The sequence below is a fragment of the Larus michahellis genome, chromosome W (genome assembly GCF_964199755.1).
Source record: "Larus michahellis chromosome W, bLarMic1.1, whole genome shotgun sequence".
In the NCBI taxonomy this organism is placed as follows: Eukaryota; Metazoa; Chordata; class Aves; order Charadriiformes; family Laridae; genus Larus; species Larus michahellis.
Genome location: NC_133929.1, coordinates 8,589,896 through 8,615,178, shown reverse-complemented (window position 1 = coordinate 8,615,178; position 25,283 = coordinate 8,589,896). Strand labels below are relative to the sequence as shown.

General features: G+C 43.6%; 1 protein-coding gene across 10 annotated transcripts in view; it reads right to left on the bottom strand.

Annotated features, from left to right (window-relative positions):
* Positions 1–2,184: 2,184 nt before the first annotated feature.
* The window catches only part of LOC141735420 (ceramide transfer protein-like), a 123,239-nt gene continuing 100,140 nt past the window's right edge, over positions 2,185–25,283 (bottom strand). For all 10 annotated transcript variants that reach the window (XM_074568125.1, XM_074568126.1, XM_074568128.1 and 7 more), the window contains 7 exons: positions 18,790–18,885; positions 18,063–18,195; positions 17,875–17,945; positions 16,382–16,510; positions 15,457–15,586; positions 13,962–14,098; positions 2,185–5,119 (listed from right to left, as the gene is read on the bottom strand). In XM_074568125.1, the coding sequence (XP_074424226.1) occupies positions 13,971–14,098; positions 15,457–15,586; positions 16,382–16,510; positions 17,875–17,945; positions 18,063–18,195; positions 18,790–18,885 (687 nt within the window). In that variant the 3' untranslated portion in view covers positions 2,185–5,119; positions 13,962–13,970. The remainder of the gene's footprint in view (positions 5,120–13,961; positions 14,099–15,456; positions 15,587–16,381; positions 16,511–17,874; positions 17,946–18,062; positions 18,196–18,789; positions 18,886–25,283) is intronic.

Sequence of the window (25,283 nt, the reverse complement as noted above, 5' to 3'; positions counted from 1 at the left end):
TTGCACAGGAACGCGTCCAGGCGGGTTTCGAATGTCTCCAGAGACAGAGACTCCACCACCTCTCTGGGCAGCCTGTTCCAGTGCTCTGCCACCCTCAAAGTAAAGAAGTGCCTCCTCATGTTTAGGTGGAACCTCCTATGCTCAAGTTTGTGCTGGTTACCTCTTGTCCTGTCCACTGAAAAGAGCCTGGCCCCATCCTCCTGACACCCACCCTTTAAGTATTTATAACCGTTGATAAGATCCCCCCTCAGTCATCTTTTTTCCAGACTGAAGAGACCCAAATCCCTCAGCCTTTCTTCATAAGAGAGGTGCTCCAGTCCCCTAATCATCTTGGTAGCCCTTTGCTGTACCCTCTCCAGCAGTTCCCTGTCCCTCTTGAACTGGGGAGCCCAGAACTGGACACAGTACTCCAGATGCGGCCTCACCAGGGCAGAGTAGAGGGGGAGGATGACCTCCCTCGACCTGCTGGCCATGCTCTTCTTGATGCACCCCAGGATGCCATTGGCCTTCTTGGCCACAAGGGCACATTGCTGGCTCATGGTCATCCTGTTGTCCACCAGGACTCCCAGGTCTCTTTCCACTGAGCTGCTCTCCAGCAGGTCAGCCCCCAACCTGTACTGGTGCATGGGGTTATTCCTCCCCAGGTGCAGCACCCTACACTTGCCCTTGTTGAATTTCATAAGGTTCCTCTCTGCCCAACTCTCCAGCCTGTCCAGGTCTCTCTGGATGGCAGCACAGCCTTCTGGTGTGTCAGCCACCCCTCCCAGCTTTGTGTCATCAGTGATCTTGCTGAGGGTGCCCTCTATCCCCTCATCCAGGTCATTGATGAATATATTGAAGAGGACTGGACCCAGTACTGACCCCTGGGGAACACCACTCGTCACTGACCTCCAACTAGACTCTGTGCCCCTAATCACGACCCTCTGAGCTCTGTCTTTCAACCAGTTTTCAATGCACCCCATTGTCCATTCATCTAGCCCACTCTTCCTAAGCTTCCTTATGAGGATGCTGTGGGAGACCGTGTCAAATGCCTTGCTGAAGTCAAGGTAGACCACATCCACTGCCCTCCCTTCATCTCTCCATCCAGTCATGCCATCATAGAAGGCTAGCAGATTAGTCAGACATGATTTCCCCTTGGTGACTCTGTGTTGCCTACTTCTGATAGCTTTCTTTTCCTCCGCATGCCTCGAGATGACGCCCAGAACGAGATGTTCCATCATCTTTCCAGGCATGGAGGTGGGGCTGACCAGCCTGTAGTTCCCCGGGTCCTCCTTCTTGCCTTTTTTGAAGGCTGGAGTGACGTTGGCTTTTCTCCAGTCCTCAGGCACCTCGCCTGTTCTCCAGGACCTTTCAAAGATGATGGAGATTGGCCCAGCAATGACTTCCGCCAGCTCCCTCAGCACTCTCGGGTGCATCCCATTGGGACCCATGGACTTGTGGTTATCCAGTTGACTTAATTGATCTCTCACTTGATCCTCCTCAACCAAGGGGAAGTCTTCCTTTGTCCAGACTTTCCCTGTTACTTTCTCCAAAGTCTGGACTCCTGAGGGCTGGGCCGAGCAGTAAAGACCGAAGCAAAGAAGGCATTCAGTAACTCCACCTTCTCCGCATCCTCCATCACCATGGCTCCTGTCTCATTCAACAGTAGGCCCACATTTTCTATAGTTTTCCTTTTGCCTCCAATATACTTGTAGAAGCCCTTCCTGTTGACCTTGACATTCCTTGCCAGGTTTAATTCCAAGGAGGCCTTGGATGAGCTCATTTCAGTTTTTAGAAAGTCTTCATACTTTAGAATAAACAAGCTTATCCTCTGGCACTCCAGTCCTGGATCTCATTCATCCCATGGAAATTTCCATCATGATGTTAATTCTGTATATAGACAAAAGCTTAAATACAACTTTGGCAGTGCTCTATATTAAGCCTATACTGTACAGGAACATCTTTTAACATGCTAGTGCAAAATGAGCTTTTTGATATATAAACTAACGTGGCATTCAAGTTTTCATCTCCATAACCTCAGTAATACAAACAAACTGCTTTCCTGTTAAATGTTTTCCCTATATTATAGTATTCTATAAGTTGGTTAAATGGTAAATTGTATTAAATAAGTTTCTCCAAAGCACTGAAAGTTAAAAATAACTACAAACCAGGATTTTTCTTCATAATTTTTTAATACTTTTCACTTTTTAATACTGGTTTAAAATTTGTGATTGTAACATGGAAGAGTCAACTTCTTTTAATTTTTTATAACTTATCATTAGGATCATAAAGCTATTATAGAACAAACAGTTACACTGTATACACTCAAGGTACTCAAAAATATGATTCATGTTTTGAGTCTGTAGATGAACAGTGGCAATTCAAATACGGCGTTAATTCAAATACAGCGTTATCTGTATAACTTGGCAAAAATACAAGTGGACAATCTGATTAAAAAGAATCTGCACAACTTCAGATAAGCCAGCTCAGCCCAATTAAGTAAAAGGTAATTCTTTTTTTTTCCAAAGCGTATCACATTTTTCACAGATAAATTTGTCAAAATAAGACGTTCAGGTTCTCAGACAGGATAACAATGACCACCTCTCATCCTCATTCCCAATACAAGTTCTACCAAGTCATTTCCTTCAAGATCTAGTTCAGCAACATCCAAATTCTCCAGACAGATACAAATATTTAGAGAACGATATCTGATGGAGAAGATAGCTGTGTTCTCAGCCCTTCAAATTGGTCCAGCTTATAAAAACAGCCATTATAGAGTCATAGACTGCTTCTGCAAAGACCACAGCTGTATAAATACTACAGATCCATTAACAGGAAGAAGAGAACTCAGAGTGCACAGATATGTGGCAGGGACTGTAAAGAGGGGTGGGCTCAAGAGATGGGTGAAATTTTATAAAACCATAAAAGGAAGATCCCTTCTGGAAGAAAAGACCTCATGGCTACTTGCACATGGACAATCTGAGAGGCTGATAGAGAGCTGACTTCTTTCATTTGTTTTTAAAGAGGTCAATTAATACCTATTTCTCAATCTTGAAACTCCTTCCGTATTCTTTAAGAAGCCTTGATTGGGCAGGACTAGCTGTAGTGGAAGTACCAGTGCCTTTATCCAAAAGTAAAAATATTCTCTACAAATAGTATCTGTAGTTTAATTTTATTTACAGAATTTACAGAATAAATTGCAAAAGTACATCACATTTAGTGCAAATGCAACTAATGATATGATTTATATACTGCTTTGTAAACTTTCCATACCTTTGTAAAATAAAGCCATCCAATTAAATTAATAAACAGTTACTTGCCTGTGTTCAACAATTACAAAAAATGGCAAACAAGGAGTTAAACTCTTTATATTTTTATTTATTTATTTATTTAACATTCCCATCAGTGGCTATGGTGGAATGAACCAGTGGTTGGTTGACTGTAAAACGATTGAGATAAGATTTTTAAAATTTTAATATGACTATATAAAATGTTCACTAGTGATATATTAAACGTACAAATTTTCATCTTATTTGCTTTACTAGCATAAACATATAGGCACTTTTCTACATATTCAAATTAAAACAATAAATCTGTAATAAGGCATATTCCATGCACACCATTAGAAAAAGGCAAATAAAAAGGGAAGAGTTATGGAGCATTAAATCTGCGTGCATGTGTAAACATGTGTTATGTATGATTTCATTTCTATAGAGAAGATGAACAGATAAAGTAGGTTTTTTTCAACACTGTGCAGATCACATTTAATCATTTACCAAATCTTCATTAAGTTACTATGTTTTATTTATTTTCAGACACCTACCATACTATATCAAATAAGAATTTCCGATTTCTTTTGAAAAAAAAATAAAATATCTGAAACTTTTTTCTTGAGATACACCAGTCTGTAAAACACCCAGCAGTCTCTGAAGAATTTCGAACTACAGGACACGGATAAAAGACCTCAAAGTCAGTTCCAGAATCAAAGGTAGGCAAATATCTGACATTTAAATTCTCACAGCAACTAGAGAGAACTTTCCAAAAAGAACTACACATCCTTATAGCTCTGATGGGTTTTTGATCAAGAGGCAAGTATCAGCACAACTCATTTTCTACACGAACCTCATAGCATGGCTTTGTTAAGATGAGGAAAACACATGCAGGATCTGAAAATAACGTACTCATCCTCATTCTAGGCTGGGAATGTTGTCCTATGTAGTCCAAATTACTTCAACAAATATTATAAGTGTACCTTCTCACAGCTTTGGGAAAGCCCCAGATATCATGCAAGAAAGCAGTCCACACATACCATGGACTTCTAGCTTTCAGGCACTCTATTGCCCTCTCATACAGAATCTTCCTAGAAATTTCTGGATCATGTTTAATAACAAAAGTTCTGTAGCCCATATTACATAACTAAAAAATACAATAGAAATAAAAAGATATCTGGGAAAAAAAATAAAGCTTTTCACATTCTTACTCCTTCAGAGCCAAAGATCTTCATAAGAGTAAGACAATAGAAAATGCAAAGTCATAAAGATATTGACAGCCCTCAATTATTAACTGACATTTTATGTAACAAGATGATTCATTATAGAAACAAGCTGCAATGAACTATGATTATACAAAGCAAAACAAAACCTGACAATAAGTCACCTAGGCTTTACTGAACTGCCTTCCCTCCCCACCAAAATACCACATAGGTTTTTGTGCATATAAAGCACATACAGTATGCTATATGTGCATTTGTCTTTTGTGCTTTTTAGACATGCACAAAAACTGCTTGAGTATCTTAGGAATGTTGATAGTGAAATTCTGCAAGTTGTTTAAAATTAAAGCAGTAACCCATGTTGGTGATTCAGTTGTACACGTTCTTCCTCTTCTAAAGCAAGCAAATAAAATAGCCATATCATGTTATGAATACATCTATTTATAATTACACACTGATTCCACAAGAAAATTTAGGAGAGAGCTAGTGTTAAATATTCAGCCTCATGGTGTCACAACACTTCTTTACTTCAGTACACAAAGCCTAGAACTTCAGCCATAAAAAGACTGTAGATCCTTCGTTCCAGCATGGAGTGCTCTATGCATGGTCACTTCTCCAATGTGGAATGCTCACCCAGTCTTGTTCTGATCACTGCAGGTAAGCAAAGACAAAATACAGTACTGAAAATTTTGAACGCTAATAGGAAAACAATAACTTGTTAAACCCCTTAAACAGTATCAGCGCTACTATTATCACATTTGAACTGTTGGCTCATGACAGCCATGTTTTATATGGTTCACCTACACTAGTTCTCTAACAATATACAATTAAAAATGTGAATCATTGTGAGGGGAACAGAGGGCCCTATTTGTAGACTGGACCCATCCCACAGGGAAGTCAGCTGTCTCCCTGGGGCCAGAATTAAGGACATATGGAGAAAACTCCCTTCCCTGGTTCAGACATCAGATTACTACCCACTACTGATATTTCAGGTAGGTGGTGACGAGGTAGGTACCAGAAGTCTGAGGGCAATGAAGAATGACTTTAGGGCCCTGGGGCGGCTGGTTAAGGGATCGGGAGCACAAATAGTGTTCTCCTCTATCCCACCATTTGTAGGGGTTGATGAGGTAATAAATAGGAGGAGCCAGCAAATTAACTCCTGGCTCCGAGACTGGTGCATCCGGCAGGACTTCGGCTTTTTTGATCATGGGCTGATCTACAGGAAACCAGGCATGCTGGCAACAGGTGAGGGAAGCCTAACCCAAAGGGGAAGAAAGATCCTGGGACAAGAATTAGCAGGGCTCATTCGTAGGGCTCTAAACTAGGTTTGAAGGGGGATGGGGATGAAACCAGGACTACAAAAGTGGTGCCTGGGAGCAGCATACCAGTGCTTCTGGGTACAAGTGTTAGCATTAGGGCTTGTCCCCCCAAGGAAGTAGCAGAACAATTAGCCCAGCTGAAGTGCATCTACACTAATGCACGCAGCATGGGCAACAAACAGGAGGAGCTGGAGGCCATTGTACAGCAAGGAAACTATGGTATAGTTGCCATCACAGAAACGTGGTGGGAAGACACACACAAGTGGAGTGCTGTAATCGATGGCTACCAACTTTTCAGAAGGGATAGGCAAGGAAGGAGAGGTGGTGGGGTGGCCCTCTATGTTAGGGACAGTTTTGAATGTCTGGAACTTAACAGTGTGAATGACAGTGTTGAGTGTGTATGGATAAGAATTAAGGGGAAGGCCAACAAGGCAGACATCGTGATGGGAGTTTGTTATAGACCCCCTAATCAGGATGCAGAATCTGATGAAGTATTCTATAAGCAGCTGGCAGAGGTCTCACGATCATTTGCCCTTGTTCTTGTGGGGGATTTCAACTTCACAGATGTCTGCTGGAAATATAACACAGCAGAGAGGGAACAGTCCCAGAGCTTCCTGGAGTGTGTGGAAGACAACTTCCTAACTGTGGAATAATTACTAAATTGGCCAAGAATACAAAAGTACAGCATTGTTCACACATTAAGGAAAGTCATAAAATCAAGAGGCTTCTGAGGTAGAATACAGCCGCAGCTAGCACACGAAGAATGCAACATCTGTGATTCCCTGTACAAGGTTGTTTGCAAAACTACACGAGGGATGGAACGGAACGCACTTGTTCCGTGGCCTTCCCTTGTGACGCATAGCAGATATGGGGATGAGATGGTACTACGGAACTGATAAGCGGCCTACACGCTACCCGAGCCAACATTTCATCAAATGTTGATGAAATGCTGTCCTTTTGTGCGAACTTTGCTCACCACAATGTACCAAAACACACCTCCATCCCGGAGGCTATCCGCCCCCAAGGTGTGAACACTCCTCCTTGAATACATTAATCATAATAAAAGTACGTATGACTAAAGTCACTCAAACTCCACTTTGAAGATAAAAAAATAATATAAAAATAGCCCAAGAGAGAGGGGATGTCAGGGAAGACACCATCGCGAAGAATTCCACCGCTGATTTCCGGGATCAGTCGATGGGCTGAGCCTTTCTTCCCCCCGCCATAGGGACGCCTTTGGGTAAGACTTCGATTACACCGAGTGCTTTCTCGGGACTTAGAAATTTCTCTAGAGAATCTCTACCCTACATTTATAGCCAGGCTGTATCGTTTATAATTTTGTCGCGCATTTGTATACTTAACAATATCTTTGTTTGCACGTGCTTTGCAGACAGTGTATTTATCACCGGCCATCCTAAAGAACCTGTATATCTGTTGTTTAAATAAACTGCACTGTTTAAGTAGCTAGCCGTTTCGCTTTCTCACTGAACGCGACCAAAACTTGAGAGAGGCCGTGCTAGTTCAGGAGCACGACTAGACTGAAGGTGCAGTCCACTATTAGCGTATCCAAATCGTAATAGTTTAATACATATTAAACGTGATTGGACTGATAGTGCTGAATTGGGCATCACTCAGAATTTAAACCTAGCCGCACCTAGCCTCCCACCTCGGTGAGGAGTGTTAGAATACAAGGGGGTTTATCTTCTGCCAAAACCACTTGGCCCCGTTTCACGCAACACTAACACAGCTGGTGAAGGAACCAACTAGGGGAAGTGCCCTACTGGACCTACTGTTTGTTAACAGAGAAGGTCTTGTGGGGGATGTAAAGGTTGGAGGTCGTCTTGGGCACAGTGACCATGAAATGGTAGAATTTTCAATTCTTGGAGAGGCAAGGCGGGGAGCCAGCAGAACTGCCACCTTGGATTTCCAAAGGGCAGACTTTAGCCTGTTTAGGAGCATGGTTGAGAGTGTCCCTTGGGAGGCAGTGTTGAAGAGCAAAGGTGCCCAGGAAGGCTGGTCATACTTCAAGCAGGTGCTCTTAGATGCACAGGAGAAGGCCATCCCCATGTCTCGAAAAACAAACCGACGGGGAAGACGACCAGCCTGGCTAAATAGAGAGCTTTGGCTGGACCTCAGGAAAAAAAGGAAAGCTTACATTCTCTGGAAAAAGGGATTGGCAACTTATGAGGATTATCAAGATATAACGAAGCTATGTAGGGGGAAAATTAGAAGGGCCAAAGCTCAATCAGAACTCAGCTTGGCCACTGCAGTTAAAGACAATAAGAAGAGGTTCTTTCAGTATATCAATAGAAAAAGGAAGACTAGGGAAAATATAGGTCCACTGATGAATGAGATGGGCGCCCTAGTGGTGGAAGACACAGAGAAGGCAGAGCTACTGAATGCCTTCTTTTCTTCGGTCTTCACTGACAAAGCTGCCTCTCACGAATCCCATACCCTGGAGGCAAGGGGGAAGGGTCTGGAGAGAGGAAGATTTTCCTTCAGTTGAGGAGGACCGGGTCAGAGACCACTTGGCCAATCTGGACATCCATAAGTCCATGGGCCCTGATGGGATGCACCCACGAGTGCTGAGAGCACTAGCAGATGTTATTGCTAGACCACTCTCCATTGTCTTTGAAAGGTCATGGGGAACAGGAGAGGTGCCTGAGGACTGGAGGAAGGCTGACATCACTCCAATCTTCAAAAAAGGCAAGAAGGAGGAGCCAGGGAACTACAGACCGGTTAGTCTCACCTCTGTCCCTGGGAAGGTAATGGAGCGACTCATTCTGGATGTCATCTCCAAACATGTTGAGGAACAGGAAGTCATTGGAAGTGGTCAACATGGATTTACCAAGGGCAAATCATGCCTGACCAATCTGATAGCTTTCTATGATGTTGTAACGGGTTGGCTGGATGAGGGGAGAGCCGTAGGTGTCATCTACCTTGACTTTAGCAAGGCTTTTGACACTGTCTCCCATAACATCCTCCTTAGGAAGCTGAGGAAGTATGGGCTAGATGAGGTGACAGTGAGGTGGATCGAGAACTGGCTGTGTGACAGAACTCAGAGGGTTGTGATCAGCGGCATAGAGTCTAGTTGGAGGCCTGTAACCAGTGGTGTCCCTCAGGGGTCAATACTCGGTCCAATTTTGTTCAGTATATTCATTAATGACCTGGATGATGGGACAGAGTGTATCCTCAGCAAGTTCGCTGATGATACCAAACTGGGTGGGGTGGCTGACACTCCGGAGGGCCGTGCTGCCATCCAGCGTGACCTAGACAGGCTGAAGAGCTGGGCAGAGAAGAACCTAATGAGGTTCAACAAGGACAAGTGCAAGGTCCTCCACCTGGGGAGGAAGAATGCTAAGCACCAGTATAGGTTAGGGGGTGGACCTGCTGGGAAGTAGTTCTGAGGAGAAGGATCTGGGGGGTCCTGGTAGACAGTAAATTATCCATGAGCCAACAATGTGCCCTTGTTGCCAAAAAAGGCCAATGGAATCCTGGGCTGCATAGGGAAGAGTGTGGCCAGTAGGTCGAAGGAGGTCATTCTCCCGCTCTACTCTGCACTGGTGAGGCCACAACTGGAATACTGCATCCAGTTTTGGGCTCCCCGGTTCAAGAGGGACAGGGAACTGCTGGAGCAAGTCCAGCGAAGGGCAACTAAGATGACTGAGGGATTGGAGCATCTCCCTTATGAGGAAAGGCTGAGAGAGCTGGGACTCTTTGGCCTGGAGAAGAGAAGGCTGAGGGGAGACCTTATTGTGGCATACAAGTATCTAAAGGGTGGGTTGAAGGAGGATGGAGCCAGACTCTTTTCAATGGTTCCCAGTGACAGGACGAGGGGCAACGGGTACAAGTTAGGACATAGGAAGTTCCGTTCAAATACATGGAAAAACTTCTTTACGGTGAGGGTGACAGAGCACTGGAACAGGCTGCCCAGGGAGGTTGTGGAGTCCCCTTCTCTGGAGATTTTCAAGACCTGCCTGGATGCAGTCCTGAGTGATGTGCTCTAGGCAATCCTGCTTTAGCAGGGGAGTTGGACTAGATGATCTCTAGAGGTCCCTTCCAACTCTGAAGATTCTGTGATTCATTACAGGGCTACCTGTTACAGAAGGATCAAATTACTAAGATTTTGGAGTCTGACATAATAAATAGAATCTAAAAATAGAGATAGCCTATGTCACACATAGAAGTGATAAAAACTCATTTTCAGATCGTGCTCTAATAGTCAAGCTACGAAATGCTACTTTGTAGCTGGAATTCGGTAGTTTGACACTACAGTTATACGTAATGAAGTATACAGCAAGAGTCTACACTAACAAAAATTAAGCAAAGCCTTACTTAGCACAAAGGCTTATGTCTGATAGATTCAGACATCCCCAAAAGTGATTGAGAAATTCTTTTCCATTGTCACATCATTGTCATTGGTGACTCCCTACTGAAGGGAGCAGAAGGCCCAATATGCAGGCCAGACCCGGTACATAGGGAGGTCTGCTGCCTCCCTGGGGCCCGGGTCAAGGACGTGAAGAGGATGCTTCCTTCCCTGGTACGGCCCTCAGACCATTACCCCCTTTTGATCTTTCAGGTAGGCAGCGACTAGGTAGCAAAAAGAAGTCCAAGAGCAATGAAGAGAGATTTCAAGACCCTGGGACGTCTGGTCAAGGGCTCGGGAGCACAAGTCGTGTTCTCCTCTGAAATGCTTATACACCAATGCACACAGCATGGGGAATAAGCAGGAAGAGATGGAGATCTGTGTGCGGTTGCAGGGCCACGATCTCATTGCAATTACTGAGACATGGTGGGATAGCTCACATGGCTGGAATGCTGTCATGGATGGCTATGTCCTTTTCAGGAAAGACAGGCCAGCGAGGCAAGGTGGTGGAGTTGCACTCTACGTGAGAGAGCATCTGGAATGCATCGAGCCCTCACTAGGGGCAGATGAAGAGAGGGTTGAGAGCTTATGGGTAAGGATTAAGGGGCAGGCAAATATGAGGGACACTGTTGTGGGTGTTTATTACAGGCCACCTGATCAGGATGGGGAAGCTGATGAGGCTTTCTACAGACAGCTGAAGGTAGCCTCACAGTCACAGGCCTTGGTTCTCATGGGGGACTTCAATCACCCTGATATCTGCTGGGAAGACCCCACAGCCAGGCATGCACAGTCCAGGAGGCTCCTCCAGTGTATTGATGACAACTTTCTGACACAGGTGGTGCAGGAGGCAACAAGGAGAGGTGTACTACTGGACCTAGTACTGACAAACACGGAGGGACTGGTGGAGGACATGAAGGTTGGGGGCACCCTAGGCTGTAGTGATCATGAAATGATAGAGTTCAGGATCATGGGTACTATGCACAAACCAACAAGAACTAAAATTACAACCTCAGACTTCAGGAGGGCTAACTTTGACCTCTTCAAGAAACTGCTTGGAGAGATCCCGTGGGCTAGGGCTCTGGAAGGCAAGGGGGCTCAAGAGAGCTGGTTGGTATTCAAAGACCACTTCCTCCAAGCTCAGGATCGGTGCATCCCTAAGAGAAAGAAATTGGGCAAGGGACGCAGGAGACCTGCATGGTTGAGCAGGGAGCTTCTGAAAAAGCTCAAGTGGAAGAAGGAAGTCTACAATAAGTGGAAGAAGGGACTGACCCCTTGGGAGGATTACAAGAACGCCGCCAGAGCATGCAGGGATGAAACAAGGAAAGCTAAGGCCTCCTTGGAATTAAACCTGGCAAGGGATGTCAAGGTCAACAGAAAGGGCTTCTACAAGTATATTGGAGGCAAAAGGAAGACCAGAGAAGTTGTGGGCCCACTGTTGAATGAGACAGGAGCCATGGTGATGGAGAAGGTGGAGTTACCGAATGCCTTCTTTGCTTCGGTCTTTACTGCTCAGCCCAGCCCTCAGGAGTCCAGACTTTGGAGAAAGTAACGGGGAAAGAGGAAGACTTCCCCTTGGTTGAGGAGGATCAAGTGAGAGATCAATTAAGTCAACTGGATAACCACAAGTCCATGGGTCCCAATGGGATGCACCCGAGAGTGCTGAGGGAGCTGGCGGAAGTCATTGCTGGGCCAATCTCCATCATCTTTGAAAGGTCCTGGAGAACAGGCGAGGTGCCTGAGGACTGGAGAAAAGCCAACGTCACTCCAGCCTTCAAAAAAGGCAAGAAGGAGGACCCAGGGAACTACAGGCTGGTCAGCCCCACCTCCATGCCTGGAAAGATGATGGAACAGCTTGTTCTGGGCATCATCTCAAGGCGTGTGGAGGAAAAGAAAGCTATCAGAAGTAGTCAACACAGATTCACCAAGGGGAAATCATGCCTGACTAATCTGCTAGCCTTCTATGATGGCATGACTGGATGGAGAGATGAGGGGAGGGCGGTAGATGTGGTCTACCTTGACTTCAGCAAGGCATTTGACAGTCTCCCACAGCATCCTCATAGGGAAGCTTAGGAAGAGTGGGCTTGATGAATGGACAGTGGAGGTGGATTGAAAACTGGTTGAAAGACAGAGCTCAGAGGGTCGTGATTAGGGGCACAGAGGCTAGTTGGAGGTCAGTGACGAGTGGTGTCCCCCAGGGGTCAGTACTGGGCCCAGTCCTCTTCAATATATTCATCAATGACCTGGATGAGGGGATAGAGGGCACCCTCAGCAAGTTTGCTGATGACACAAAGCTGGGAGGGGTGGCTGACACACCAGAAGGCTGTGCCGCCATACAGAGAGAATCTAGACAGGCTGGAGAATTGGACAGAGAGGAACCTTATGAAATTCAACAAGGGCAAGTGTAGGGTGCTGCACCTGGGGAGGAATAACCCCCTGCACCAGTACAGGTTGGGGGCTGACCTGCTGGAGAGCAGCTCTGTGGAAAGAGACCTGGGAGCCCTGGTGGGCAACAGGATGACCATGAGCCAGCAATGTGCCCTTGTGGCCAAGAAGGCCAATGGCATCCTGGGGTGCATCAAGAAGAGTGTGGCCAGCAGGTGGAGGGAGGTCATCCGCCCCCTCTACTCTGCCCTGGTGAGGCTGCATCTGGAGTACTGTGTCCAGTTCTGGGCTCCCCAGTTCAAGAGGGACAGGGAACTGCTGGAGAGGGTACAGCAAAGGGCTACCAAGATGATTAGGGGACTGGAGCACCTCTCTTATGAAGAAAGGCTGAGGGACTTGGGTCTTTTCAGTCTGGAAAAAAGACGGCTGAGGGGGGAATCTTATCAATGCTTATAAATACTTAAAGGATGGGTGTCAGGAGGATGAGGCCAGGATCTTTTCAGTGGACAGGACAAGAGGTAATGGGCACAAACTTGAGCATAGGAGGTTCCACCTAAACATGAGGAGGCACTTCTTTACTTTGAGGGTGGCAGAGCACTGGAACAGGCTGCCCAGAGAGGTGGTGGAGTCTCCGTCTCTGGAGACATTCGAAACCCGCCTGGACACGTTCCTGTGCAACCTGCTCTAGGTGACCCTGCTTTGGCAGGGGGGTTGGACTAGATGATCTCCAGAGGTCCCTTCCAACCCTATGATTCTATGATTTCTATGATCATCATTTAAACATTAAAATAATTTTAGATTAGTCCAATGACCTATACTGTTAAAATACATACATTGACTTCAGAAAGCATCTGTAAATCCCTTTTCTTTCTTAGTCTCATCAGAAAGACTAAAATTTTAAGTCATAGTCTTTTAAATACTTCAGTAACTGACACTGGGTTGTCAGAAGAGTTCCATTAATAAAAATCCTAAATCTAAACTATTCTATGAATATAAAAGAATACTTTGACCTTCATAATATTCTATCAGATATGCAATTGTAACTAGAATTTAAAATATCAAAATCTCATGAGGCTCTAGAGAAACTTCAATATGTATTATTTTCAGAACAAGTGCCTGTGACAGTTGAGAAAAACACCTTCATCCTTTTATACTTCTACATAAATTAAACATGCATTCAAAAACTTGCAAGACAAACTAATAAAAGTCTACAAAAACTAATGCTTGGCAACTTTTGCAGCTCTTATTTTTCATGCTAATAATACACATGAATTACACAACTGTTTTAAAAAAGTACGTTGCATAAATATATTAAAACTAAGTACTGAATTCATGCTAATTATAAAACATTTCTAGATTGCATACTTCCATTTGGCCTTAAATATTTACAATAGTGAATCAAGAATAAAAAAAAACGAACGTATACCTGCTAACACTAGAATAAAATAGGCTTTCCTGACGTTTTCTCTTGCACGTATGATGTAAAGCGCTTTAAGAATTTTGGATATTCTCGTTTTGCCACTGCCCGTAACACTGATGCTGGTGCCCATCCTCCTGGATTCACTAGAAGTAGACAGGAAGCCAGACATTGAAATACAGCAAATCTGCTAAAAGCTAGAAAAGAAAATTTAAGTTCGCATTCCTGCAACTCTTTCTGAAGTAACAGGAAAGACTAATCAGCAGAATTTATGCCCTTACAGCTTGTATTGCAGCACTTTCTACTCTTAATACTCTAATTCAGTCCAGTTCTATGATATCACTATTTAGAAAACATTAAACATGATGTGTTGTCTTTGGGGAATGCCCAAATGAAAGATGATATTCTTTAAGTACTTCCAAGAAATAACATAAAAAGAGACTCAAGTTACTTCTTATTTCAAAGAAAATAGAAGTCAGTCTTAACTTTTCAACAACCGCTGCATTTGCCTGCACAATTGCTATATAGCAATTACAAATTATTTTTAAAGCACTTTAAACAAAATTTGAACTGATTCTAAAACATGCTTAAATTCCCAAGTCAAGTACTTTGCTGAAAAAGCTGCTACTTCCCATAGAATCACAGTTCAGAATTTGTCAATGAAAATATATTTTTAAATAATTGTGAAACTTCTAAACAGGAAACAAAGCAGCTTACCCCAGAATTTATCATCATATAGTATTATTTGTACAGGATTTAATACAAGTTTCATCACTCCTATATGGCAAAGATTTACTAAACCCATTTTTCAGACTTTGATTCTTTAGTAAGCTGTGTAATAGGTGGTAAAAAGTAATAATCAAGTGAGATATTATAGCTGCAGGAGAGGAGCTAATAGGTATGTGGTTCCAACACTATAATACACTGCTAAATACTGGGTACAGTAACAATACAGTTTGGCTTTGCTAACTTTGCAGTCAATACCAAAGATTCTATCAGTTAAAAAAATTTAAAAATATGTAGACTAGATTATACAGCTTGCAAACATCCTCATACAAAATTTATTTGCCCTTTCTTAATACTGAGGGTAAGAACCATATCTTTACTATCAGCAGCTTTTCAGCCTAACAAGATGAATTGGGGAAAACATTGACAGCAATACATGAATAAAACCCCAGACTATTACTGAAACTAAAAGCTTATGCCAAGTCATCCCAGCTGCAGACATTTCTTCTGCCCACCTCCCTCCATCCCAAGGTTCTGTACTTAGGACTGAGCTACACATTGCTTTCATTTATTCCTCTCAGAATGACACACAATGAAAGATCCCATTCACTGATTGATGTAGCACATTAATTCGAGTCTTTTTGACCATGAAGACCATGAGTGTGACCCTATATATAAATTTAACAGAAAACTGCATCAACCTTTTTTTTTTGTCAGTATTCAGCTCCCCAGAATTAGCATATATTATGAATGTCATACTGAAAAATTTTAGACTTACCATTAGCTACATATGTAATCTTGCATAGGATATTGTCCCTGCTTATTTCCTTGTTCCCCTCTGGTGGGCTTACTAATGTCTGACAAATCATAGCAATATTTATTTTGGCACGGACACAGCGATTGTTCATCTGCCAAAAAAAAAAAACAAACAAAAAAAAAGAAACATTTGTAAGCTTCAAGCTAAATTTATTTCAGCATACTTGACTGATGACATTTTAATTTAGTATAAAGTTTAAGACACTCCAAAAGTTGTGTTTCGGGGAGTTTGCGTTCTAGCACTACATGGATGTAACATGAATGTGAATGAAGTGAAAGGTACATGGTGAATAGGGAAAGGGTTAAACTGAAATGCCTGAATCTGGGGTTTCTGTTTGCTTAATACAGTGAATTATTTATTGTGACAAGTAAGGAAACATCTAAAGAATAACGCATCATCATTTACAAATATCAGTTAATAACTTTTCCCTTGTAAGCAGGCAATGGAATAGCAATCAGCACAGAAACACTCCAAAGAAAGTAATCATTGCTACTATCTGACAGAACCAAGGCAGAACTGCATAAGCTGGAGATTTGACAGATTCCATATCTACAGTTATACAAGCCTATTCCCATGTCTGACAATACTGAAGAGTTATTGATTTGATTCCATACGAAGTAACTTCAATTCTTTAAAATGTTTTCACATCTCCAGAAATTTCGCTTCCATTTTTCTTCAACACCTTAGATCTGCCAACTGTTGAGATAAGGCAAGAAAGCTTTTGGCTCAGAACACCTTCATCAGGTTATTGTATCATCTGGTTTAAAGAAACTGTATTTTTGCATACACCCCCTCCCCTTTAACACTAGTATTGCAAGACCATCATCACGTAATAGAAAACTAGTATCTTAAAAGCAGAACTTGATAGAATGAAAATAACACTTACAGGAGCACTGTCATGTTCCACAGAGAAATTGCACACAATCCATGTTTCAGGATCATTTTCACTGAATGCTGGTATCTTCCTGATGGCAGACAAATACAGTACATCCCTTTGAGAAGCTGGCCACACCCTCTGCAGAGAAACATCTGAATATAATCTTTTCCAGTTTTGCAAATTAAGTACTTACTATCCTTAGATAAAGGAAAAAAAAAACCAAACAAGTTTGTTTTGGCAAAACAAGTCAGTCATGTTATTTAAGTAAAAAGGTTTCTTCAAATTAGTAATTTCAGGCAATTTTCAAAACAGAACATAGGTGTTGTACAGATGTGTATCAGGTTATATGGCTACACTTCATTTTAAAAAAATTAAGGCAAAACTTTAAGGCCTTTGAAAGGCAGGGAGCCAAACTGCAATGACTTTTTCAGTACACAACAAGGAAGAGGTTCTCTCAACCTCAGGTATACATTTTAGTTAATACTTGTAAGCTACAAACTGAACTAGTGGTTAAGTATAAATAGATGCATCTACAGTTATTTATGTCTCCATAAATATGGAGACAGAGAGAGAGAGAGAACAAGAAATATTTATAACAAATGTTATTTCAAGAAGCTACTACTTTAGTGAGACAGATATGGTAAACTGGTATTATCTAAGAGAAAGCTGCAGAAGCAAAGTGTCTGATAAAATAAAGTAAAACTATACAGAAGCCATTTTTTCTTGACACTCAATAGGGAAAAAAAGTCTAACTTTTACCACAACACTATACAGTTCATACAACTTCCTTGTTCAAAAATCACTGTGTGCTGTTACAGCAGTTTTAAGGCAACCACATTACTAGTAAAATTGTAAAAAAAAAAAAAAATAAATTAGTTTTAATATTTGAGTATACTAATAATTGGTCTCATGCAAGATTAAAGATGAATTTGTACACTTCATTCCCAATTTTTTTGAACCTGCTAGGTTACAGTTATTGGGTTATAAGTCAAATGAACATTTTTGTAAAGCTACATCAGAACTGGTTGGGGTGAAAAAACCATAATGAAGTTAAAGAACAAATGTTGTACCAGCAATTATACCACCTCATAATGCAAATGCATATGTCAACTAATTGTGGTCAACAATAGCTTGCGTTATTACAACAAAACATATAATAATAATGGTATGTGTTTCTTCCTCATAGTCAGTGTCAATTTATTGCTTTGGTTTGCTTTAGATGACCCTTGCCTTGCTGGCAGTGATATACTTAGATTAAAAACAGTCCTCATTTGTTATCACAAGCTCTATCAGACACATACACGACCAATTATGCTATCAATCCAAGTTTGAAAAATTGACAAAGTTGCAATTTAATAGAGAACTTGTTCTGAACTGTTGTTTTGAATAGTATTTTAAGTTGTTAAGACGTTAAAGTATTTCAAAAGTATTTAAAAATAGATTACAACACATATGCCTCAGACTGACTCACTAAGGTGTGTATACAGGTGAAGTGTTATTACCTTATGCATCTGGTAAATGATGATTGCATTATCAGCTAAATTTTCCACAACATGGAAATTTTCAATTGTTGCTAAAAAGGAGGGGGGGGGGGGAAATATCCATCAGTAAACCAGCACAAATATTAGGTCAATGTTATAAACAATATACTTGCTGATAAACATGCAAAGATTAAGAACTGATTCCTTACTTTCCCAGTCATTACGAACATCAACATTCCAGAAGTAGTGGCAAACTTCATGCCCTGTTACCCCTTTAACAGCATGCGTTGCTTTCAAAGGATCTAAAACTATTCCATTCTCTTCCACCTCTCTTCTGTACACCTATGGCCAAATACAAAGAAAGAAATGCAGAACAGAAATTGTCAAAATTGTTCATGTTTTAATTGTTTAGTTTCATCAGCTTTGATAAAAACTTACCTAGAAGACTAACACATGAATAATTTACCATGTCAGTGTTCTCTAGTAACTACCAATGCAGATGTTCGTACATGGCATTCACATTAAAATACCAGTATTTTGAGAGTCACTACTCAAAAAATGATTAAGCTACCTTATTTATCACTATGCACAAGAATGCATACAAGCACAGTGGAGTAGCTGACAATAACTTGCTACCATATAACATTTTCATACATTGAATTTACACACCATTTTGATACCAAGTTTTAAGTAGGAGAAAATGAGAAAGGAATCTGCAAAGACAAAGCTATTGCAAAATTTGCATAAGATTTTACATTAATAAATATATTAGAAGCTGCAGCTCTTGTAGATTCCAGTCCCAAATTAAACAATACTACTCTCAGAGAGAAGTTTGAACAGCATAACTTGCTGAGTGATAGTATTCAAAGAGAATAAAAATATCTGTCTTCACAGCATGTAAACTTATATCAATTAAGCAAAAACCCAAATGCTTACCTTCATTTCTCCTTCTTCTACCACTAGCTGCCAATTAGCATCTCCTCCTACATCTTGCAAGGAATACGTCATATGGTTTTGTACCATCTCTTCCACCTTTAAAAGAAAAAAACTCACATTTTTAAATCATTCCTTCTATCTTCTTGGGCAGGGGACTGTACAGTACTGGAAGCCACAAGTCAATACTTCAAATCCTGTGCAGGAGCTGAAAGGATGTGCAATACTTCAAATCCTGTGCAGAAAGGATGTGGGACCCCAGACGGAGCTCCCACAGAAACACACAGCCATCCAGGTCATGGGCTGCAGGGAGTGCCAGAGCCTTTCACTGGCAATGGGAGACAGCTATGAGAACAACTGTGTACATTGTGAACAGGTCATTTGATCTGCTCAGCCTGGTGGCAGAGCTGAGAGAGGAAGTTGAAAGGTTAAGGAGCATCAGGGAGGCTGAAGAAGAAATAGACTGGTGGAGCCAGGCTCTGCCCTCCTTGAAACAGAAACAGGAGCACCTGGCAGAAAGCAACCAGGATCAAGGGGCCCCTGTATCCTGCTCCTGTCAGGCAGAAGTCTAAATGAAAAGAGTGAATGGAGGGAAGTTTGTGGTCGGGGCAGCAGGCGAACTCTCTCCTTGCCCACCCTGCCCCCCCCAGTACCTCTGAACAACAGATGACTGGATGGTACTGGATGAGGAAGGCCAGTCAAATTAGGATGTGGATGATGGGCAATCTACACCAGAGATGTCTCCACAGTCAGAAAGGTGTACCGCCCATATCATCACCACATCCACAAGGAAGAAAAGGAGGGTTGTATTCATTGGTGACTCCATCCTGAGGGGAACAGAAGGTCCAATGTGCTGGGTAGACCCTCCTCAAAGGAAGTCTGCTGTCTTCCTGGGGCCCAGGTTAAGGACGTCACCAGGAAACTCCCTAGTTTGATACAGTCGTCAGACTATTACCCATTACTGATTTTCCATGTAGGTGGAGAGGAAGCTGCAACTCGTAGACCAAGAGCAATCAAAGGGGACTTCAGGGCCTTGGGAAGGTTGGTAAAGGAGTCTGGGGCACAGGTTATTTTCTCCTCACTCCTTCCAGTTGCAGGCAGTGACATTGGAAGGAACAGACGGATCCAGTCCATTAATACATGGCTCCATGGCTGGTGTCGCTACCACAATTCTGGGTTTTTTGATAATGGGATGGCCTACATGGCACCAGGCTTATTGGCATCTAATGGAAAACACCTTTCTCAAAGGGGGAAGAGGGTCTTTGCCCAAGAGATTGCAGGGCTGATCAACAGGGCTTTAAACTAGATGTGAAGGGGGAGGGGGATGATAATATCAGGCTTGTCTGTGACAAGCTGTAGGACATCACATCAGGGATAGAGGGAGGGGGTGCTAATAAGGGCCTTTGACCTGTTGCCCCAAGGCATGCTGCAGACGCTGCATCCCAGACAAAGTCTTATGGAGACGAGCCAGGGGCTCCTGAGGTAGTCCGAGTCAACAGGGAAACACCCGTGAAACACCCCAAGGGGTGCTCCTCTAAGAAGGTGACACAGCCAACAGCCCAGCTGAAGTGCCTTTACACGAATGCACACAGCATGGGCAACAAACAGGAGGAGCTGGAAGCTACTGTGCTGCTGGAAAGCTACGACATAGTGGCCATTACTGAAACCTGGTGGGACAAATCCTATGACTGGAGTGTGGCTATCGATGGCTACAGGCTGTTCAGAAGGGACAGGCGAGGAAGGAGGGGCGGAGGTGTTGCCCTCTATGTTAAGGAATGGATAGAGAGTGAAGAGATGTCCCCAAAGAATAGCCAAGAGGAAGTCGAAAGCTTATGGCTAGGAATTAGAGACCGAGGCAATGTGGGGAACCTTGTGGTTGGTGTCTACTACAGGCCGCCTGATCAAGGGGAACCTACTGATGAAGCCTTCTTCCTCCAGCTACAGGAGGCATCATGCTCGAAGGCTCTCGTCCTGCTGGGGGATTTCAACCACCCTGACATGTGCTGGAAAAGTAACACGGCAAGCTGTAGACAATCCAGGAGGTTCCTGGAGTGCCGCAACGATAACTTCCTAAGACAGGAAATAGACAGCCCTACCCGAGGGGATGCCATACTGGACCTCATAGTCACCAATGCGAGTGAGCTCATCGGGGATGTCAAGATTGGAGGCAGCCTGGGCTGCAGTGACCACGCACTGGTGGAGTTCACAGTCCTGAGGGATACGTGCCAGATGAGGAGCCTAGTCAGGACCCTGAATTTTAGGAAGGCAAACCTCCAGTTCTTCAAAAGGAGTTAGTCAATAGGACCCCCTGGGAAACAGTCCTCAGGGACAAGGGGGCAGAACAGAGCTGGCAGATCTTCAAGGATGCTTTCCATAGAGCACAAGAGCTCTCGATCCCCAGGTGTAAGAAATCAAGCAAGAAAGGGAATAGACCAGCATGGCTGAGCTGGCACCTGCTGGTCAAACTAAAAGGCAAGAAGGAACTGCACAGGCAATTCAAGCAGGATCAGGTATCCTGGGAAGGGTATAGGGATGCTGTCCAGTTATGTAGGGATGAGGTCAGGAAGGCCGAGGTGCGGCTGGAGCTGAACTTGGCAAGGGATGCAAAGAATAACAAGAGCAGCTTCTACAGGTATGTCAACCAGAAAAGGAAGGTTAAAGAAAGCGTGCCCTCCCTGATGACCAAGAATGGCAAACTGGTAACAGCAGATGAGGAGAAGGCTGAGGTTCTCAACAAGCTTTTTGCCTCGGTCTTCACTGCCAGCCTCTCTCCTCACGCCTCCTGAGTTGAAGGACTGCAAGATGGGGACCTGTGGGACAAAGTCCCTCCCACTGTAAGTGAAGACAAGGTTTGTGACCACCTGAGGAACCAAACATATACAAGTCTATGGGACCTGATGAGATGTACCCCAATTCCTTATCCACTGAGTGGTCCATCCATCAAATCCATGCCTCTTCAATTTAGAGACCAGGATGGCATGCAGGACAGTGTCAAATGCTTTGTATAAGTCCAGGTAGATGATGTCGGTTGCTCTCCCCTTATCTACCAATGCTGTGGCAACATCATAGAAGGCCACCAAATTTGTCAGGCATGACTTGCCCTTGGTGAAGCCATGTTGGCTGTCACCAATCACCTCCTTATTTTCCATGTGCCTTAGCAGAGTTTCCAGGAGGATCTGCTCCATGATCTTGCCAGGCACAGAGGTGAGACTGACCATCCTGTAGCTCCCCGGGTCTTCCTTTTTTCCCTTTTTTAAAATGGGAGTTATGTTTCCCCTTTTCCAGTCAGTGGGAACTTCACCAGACTGCCACGACTTTTCAAATATAATGGAAAGCGGCTTAGCAACTTCATCTGCCAGCTCCCTCAAGACCCATGGATGGATTTCATCAGGTCCCATGGACTTATGCACCTTCAGGTTCCTTAGATGGTCTCGAACCTAATCTTCTACAGTGGGTAGTTCTTCATTCTCATAGACCCTGTTTTTGCCTTCTGCAACTTGGGCAGTGTGGTTAGAACCCTTGCCGGTGAAGACTGAGGCGAAAAAGTCATTCAGCACCTCAGCCTTCTCCATATCCTGGGTGACCAGATCTCCTGTTTCCTTCTGGAAAAGGCCCACATCTTCCCTAGTCTTGCCTTTACCCCTGACGTACTCACAGAAGTTTTTCTTTTTGCCCTTGATGCCCCTAGCCAGATTTAATTCTATCTGGGCTTTAGCTTGCCTAATCTGGTTCCTGGTCACTCAGACAGTTTCTCTGTAGTCCTCCCAGGCTACCTGTCCTTGCTTCCACCCTCTGTAGGCCTCCTTTTGGCTTTTGAGCTTGTCCAGGAGCTCCTTGTTCATCCATGCAGGCCTCCTGTTTTTTTTGCCTGACTTCTTTGTTGGGATGCATCGCTCCTGAGCTTGGAGGAGGTGATCCTTGAATACTAGCCAGCTTCCTTGGGCCCCTCTCCCCTCCAGGGCTTTTTCCCATGTTACCCTGCCAAGCAGGTCCCTCAAGAGGCCAAAGTCTGCTCTCCTGAAGTCCAAGGTAGTGAGCTTGCTGCACACCCTCCTCATTGCCCTAAGGATCTTGAATTCTACCATTTCATGGTCACTGCAGCCGAGGCTACCCTTGAGCTTGACATTCCCCACTAGCTCCTCCTTGTTGGTAAGGACAAGGTCCAACATGGCTCCTCTCCTCATTGGCTCCTCTACCATTTGAAGAAAGTTGTCGTCAACACATTCCAAGAACTTCCTGGATTTCTTGTGCCTCACTGTGTTGTCCCTCCAACAGATATCGGGGTGGCTGAAGTCCCCCATGAGGACCAGGGTCTGTGAACACGATGCTGCTCCTATCTGTCTATGGAGGGCCTCATCCTGGTCAGGTGGCCTGTAGCAGACCCCCACTTTAATGTCACCTGTCCCTGCCCTCCCTTTAATCTTTGACCCATAAGCTCTCTGTTGGGTCTTCATTCATCCCCAGGTGGAGCTCCATGCGTTCCAGCTGTTCATTGACATAGAGGGCAACACCCCTTCCTCATCTCCCCAGCCTGTCCTTCCTGAAGAGCCTGTATCCTTCCATTCCAACACTCCAGTCATAGGAGTCATCCCACCACATCTCTGTGATGCCAATGAGATCATAGCCCTAGAGGCATGTGCACATCTCTAACTGTTGCTTGTTTCTCATGCTCCCTGCGTTTGCATAGAGGCACTTCAGCTGAGTGCTGTAAGAAGCTGACTTACAGGCTGGAGTGGCTGCATTTCCTTCGTATAGCAAAGAACAGCAAAGAAAGAAGAGAATGAGGCATCCACAGGAGTGCAATCTAAACAGTTTAAGGACTTCGGAATTGTTCAGCATTTAGCCCCCTGACTTCCTCTGAAAACTTGAAAGGCATTTTTAGTGTGGTTCTCTCCTGATAAAGTTTAATTCTTGCTAACACAAGATCTTTCAGACAGATCTGAAAGATCTTTCAGACAGATCTCCCCTTAGGGGTTTGGGGAAGGAGAGGTATCATCATTGCAGCTTTCAGAGGAGAGTGAACGCTGCTGTTTGCTAACAAGCAATTACTTCTACTTGACCAAGTAATTGCCGTACCTACAACTGCCTTGTGCATACTACCTGTCCAAACTGCAATCTACCTGCTGTGGTCACTGTCAGCCTGAACCTATTTCAGGTACCACATTAGGCATAGAGTCAAGAATCACAGCTTCTTTCCCACTGGGGAGGCCACACTTTTACCACTGGGTTCCTGGTAGACCACAGGAATAGTCTGCAAAAATACTTGCAAGCCATGCAGCCTTGGCCTGAACATTAAGCGGGCAGTTCTTCACTTAGAAGGCCCTCAGAACAGCTCAATCTATTTTAAAATCTGAGAGTCCTTTAAAAAAGGAGAAAGTGATCTGCAAAACATCTGCAGCATTTTAAGCCCACAACCTCCCACTCAACTGGCACACTGAAGAACCAGCTCCCATCAGATTACACTTCTCAATCTTAAAAACAAAGCTGCAAGTTTCTACTTGACCTTTTACTAATACCAAAATTCCCTTGGTATGAATGAGGTCTAGAAACAAGTCCCATTTACTCAGAATCAAGATATTAGCTTGCCTTTCCAAAAGCCAAATCCTCAGCCTGAGGACAGAGGCCAATTTCCTATTAATAAGGTCCACAGCAGGTTGTCACCAAAAGGTGTGCTGCTTTTCTCTTCATGCTCTCAGCTGTCTTTCACCTGCTTGTTCGCTAGCAATGAAGCTCCAGAGCAGGTGGACCAACTTACTAATCTGGCAAGTTTGTTCTAGGGAAAATATGGGAGAAGGAGGGGGCAGAGGGGAGTAGGTTTCTTGTAAATTATCAAGATCATCCTTTCTGCAGTGAGGCAGTTAACTTGAAACCACATCCTAAGACACTAGGTAGTAGCTTCTACATAGTATAATCCCTGCAGCTGCTGAAAAGAGCAACACCTTGACCCCGTAATCCAGTCTATTTGACCCTGATCTTTAACATCAATTTGCATTATTGTGATAAGGACCTGGTAAACCTCAGATTTGTTTTTAAATGTTTAGGTTTTCAGCCACACTAGTGCTCTGATACTCAGGTTTACCATATGGATCCACAAATGTTATCACAGGCATAAGAGATGAAAATGAGAAGGTCTGCATATTTTAGTGACTATGAGTTTCCCTTACATCAAATGGCCATGTACCCATAGCCTGATAAACAACTGATTCTATCTTTGGAATCAAACTTGCTTTCTATTTCTTGATTTCCCCCCTCCTCTATCTGTGTTATTGTTGTTTTCTTGTTCCCTTTGTAGTTCTGTTAAACTGGCTTTCTCTCAACCCATGAGTTTTGCCTTTTTCTTCCAATTCTCCCCCCGTGGGGGGTGTGTGTGTGAAAGAGTGGCCACGTGGGTCTTTGTTGCCATCTGAGGTTAAACCACGACAGTCCTTTTTGGCACCCAACGTGGGGCTTGCAGGGTTGAGATAACGACAAATCCAACTAGAGGTTGTTAAAATGAA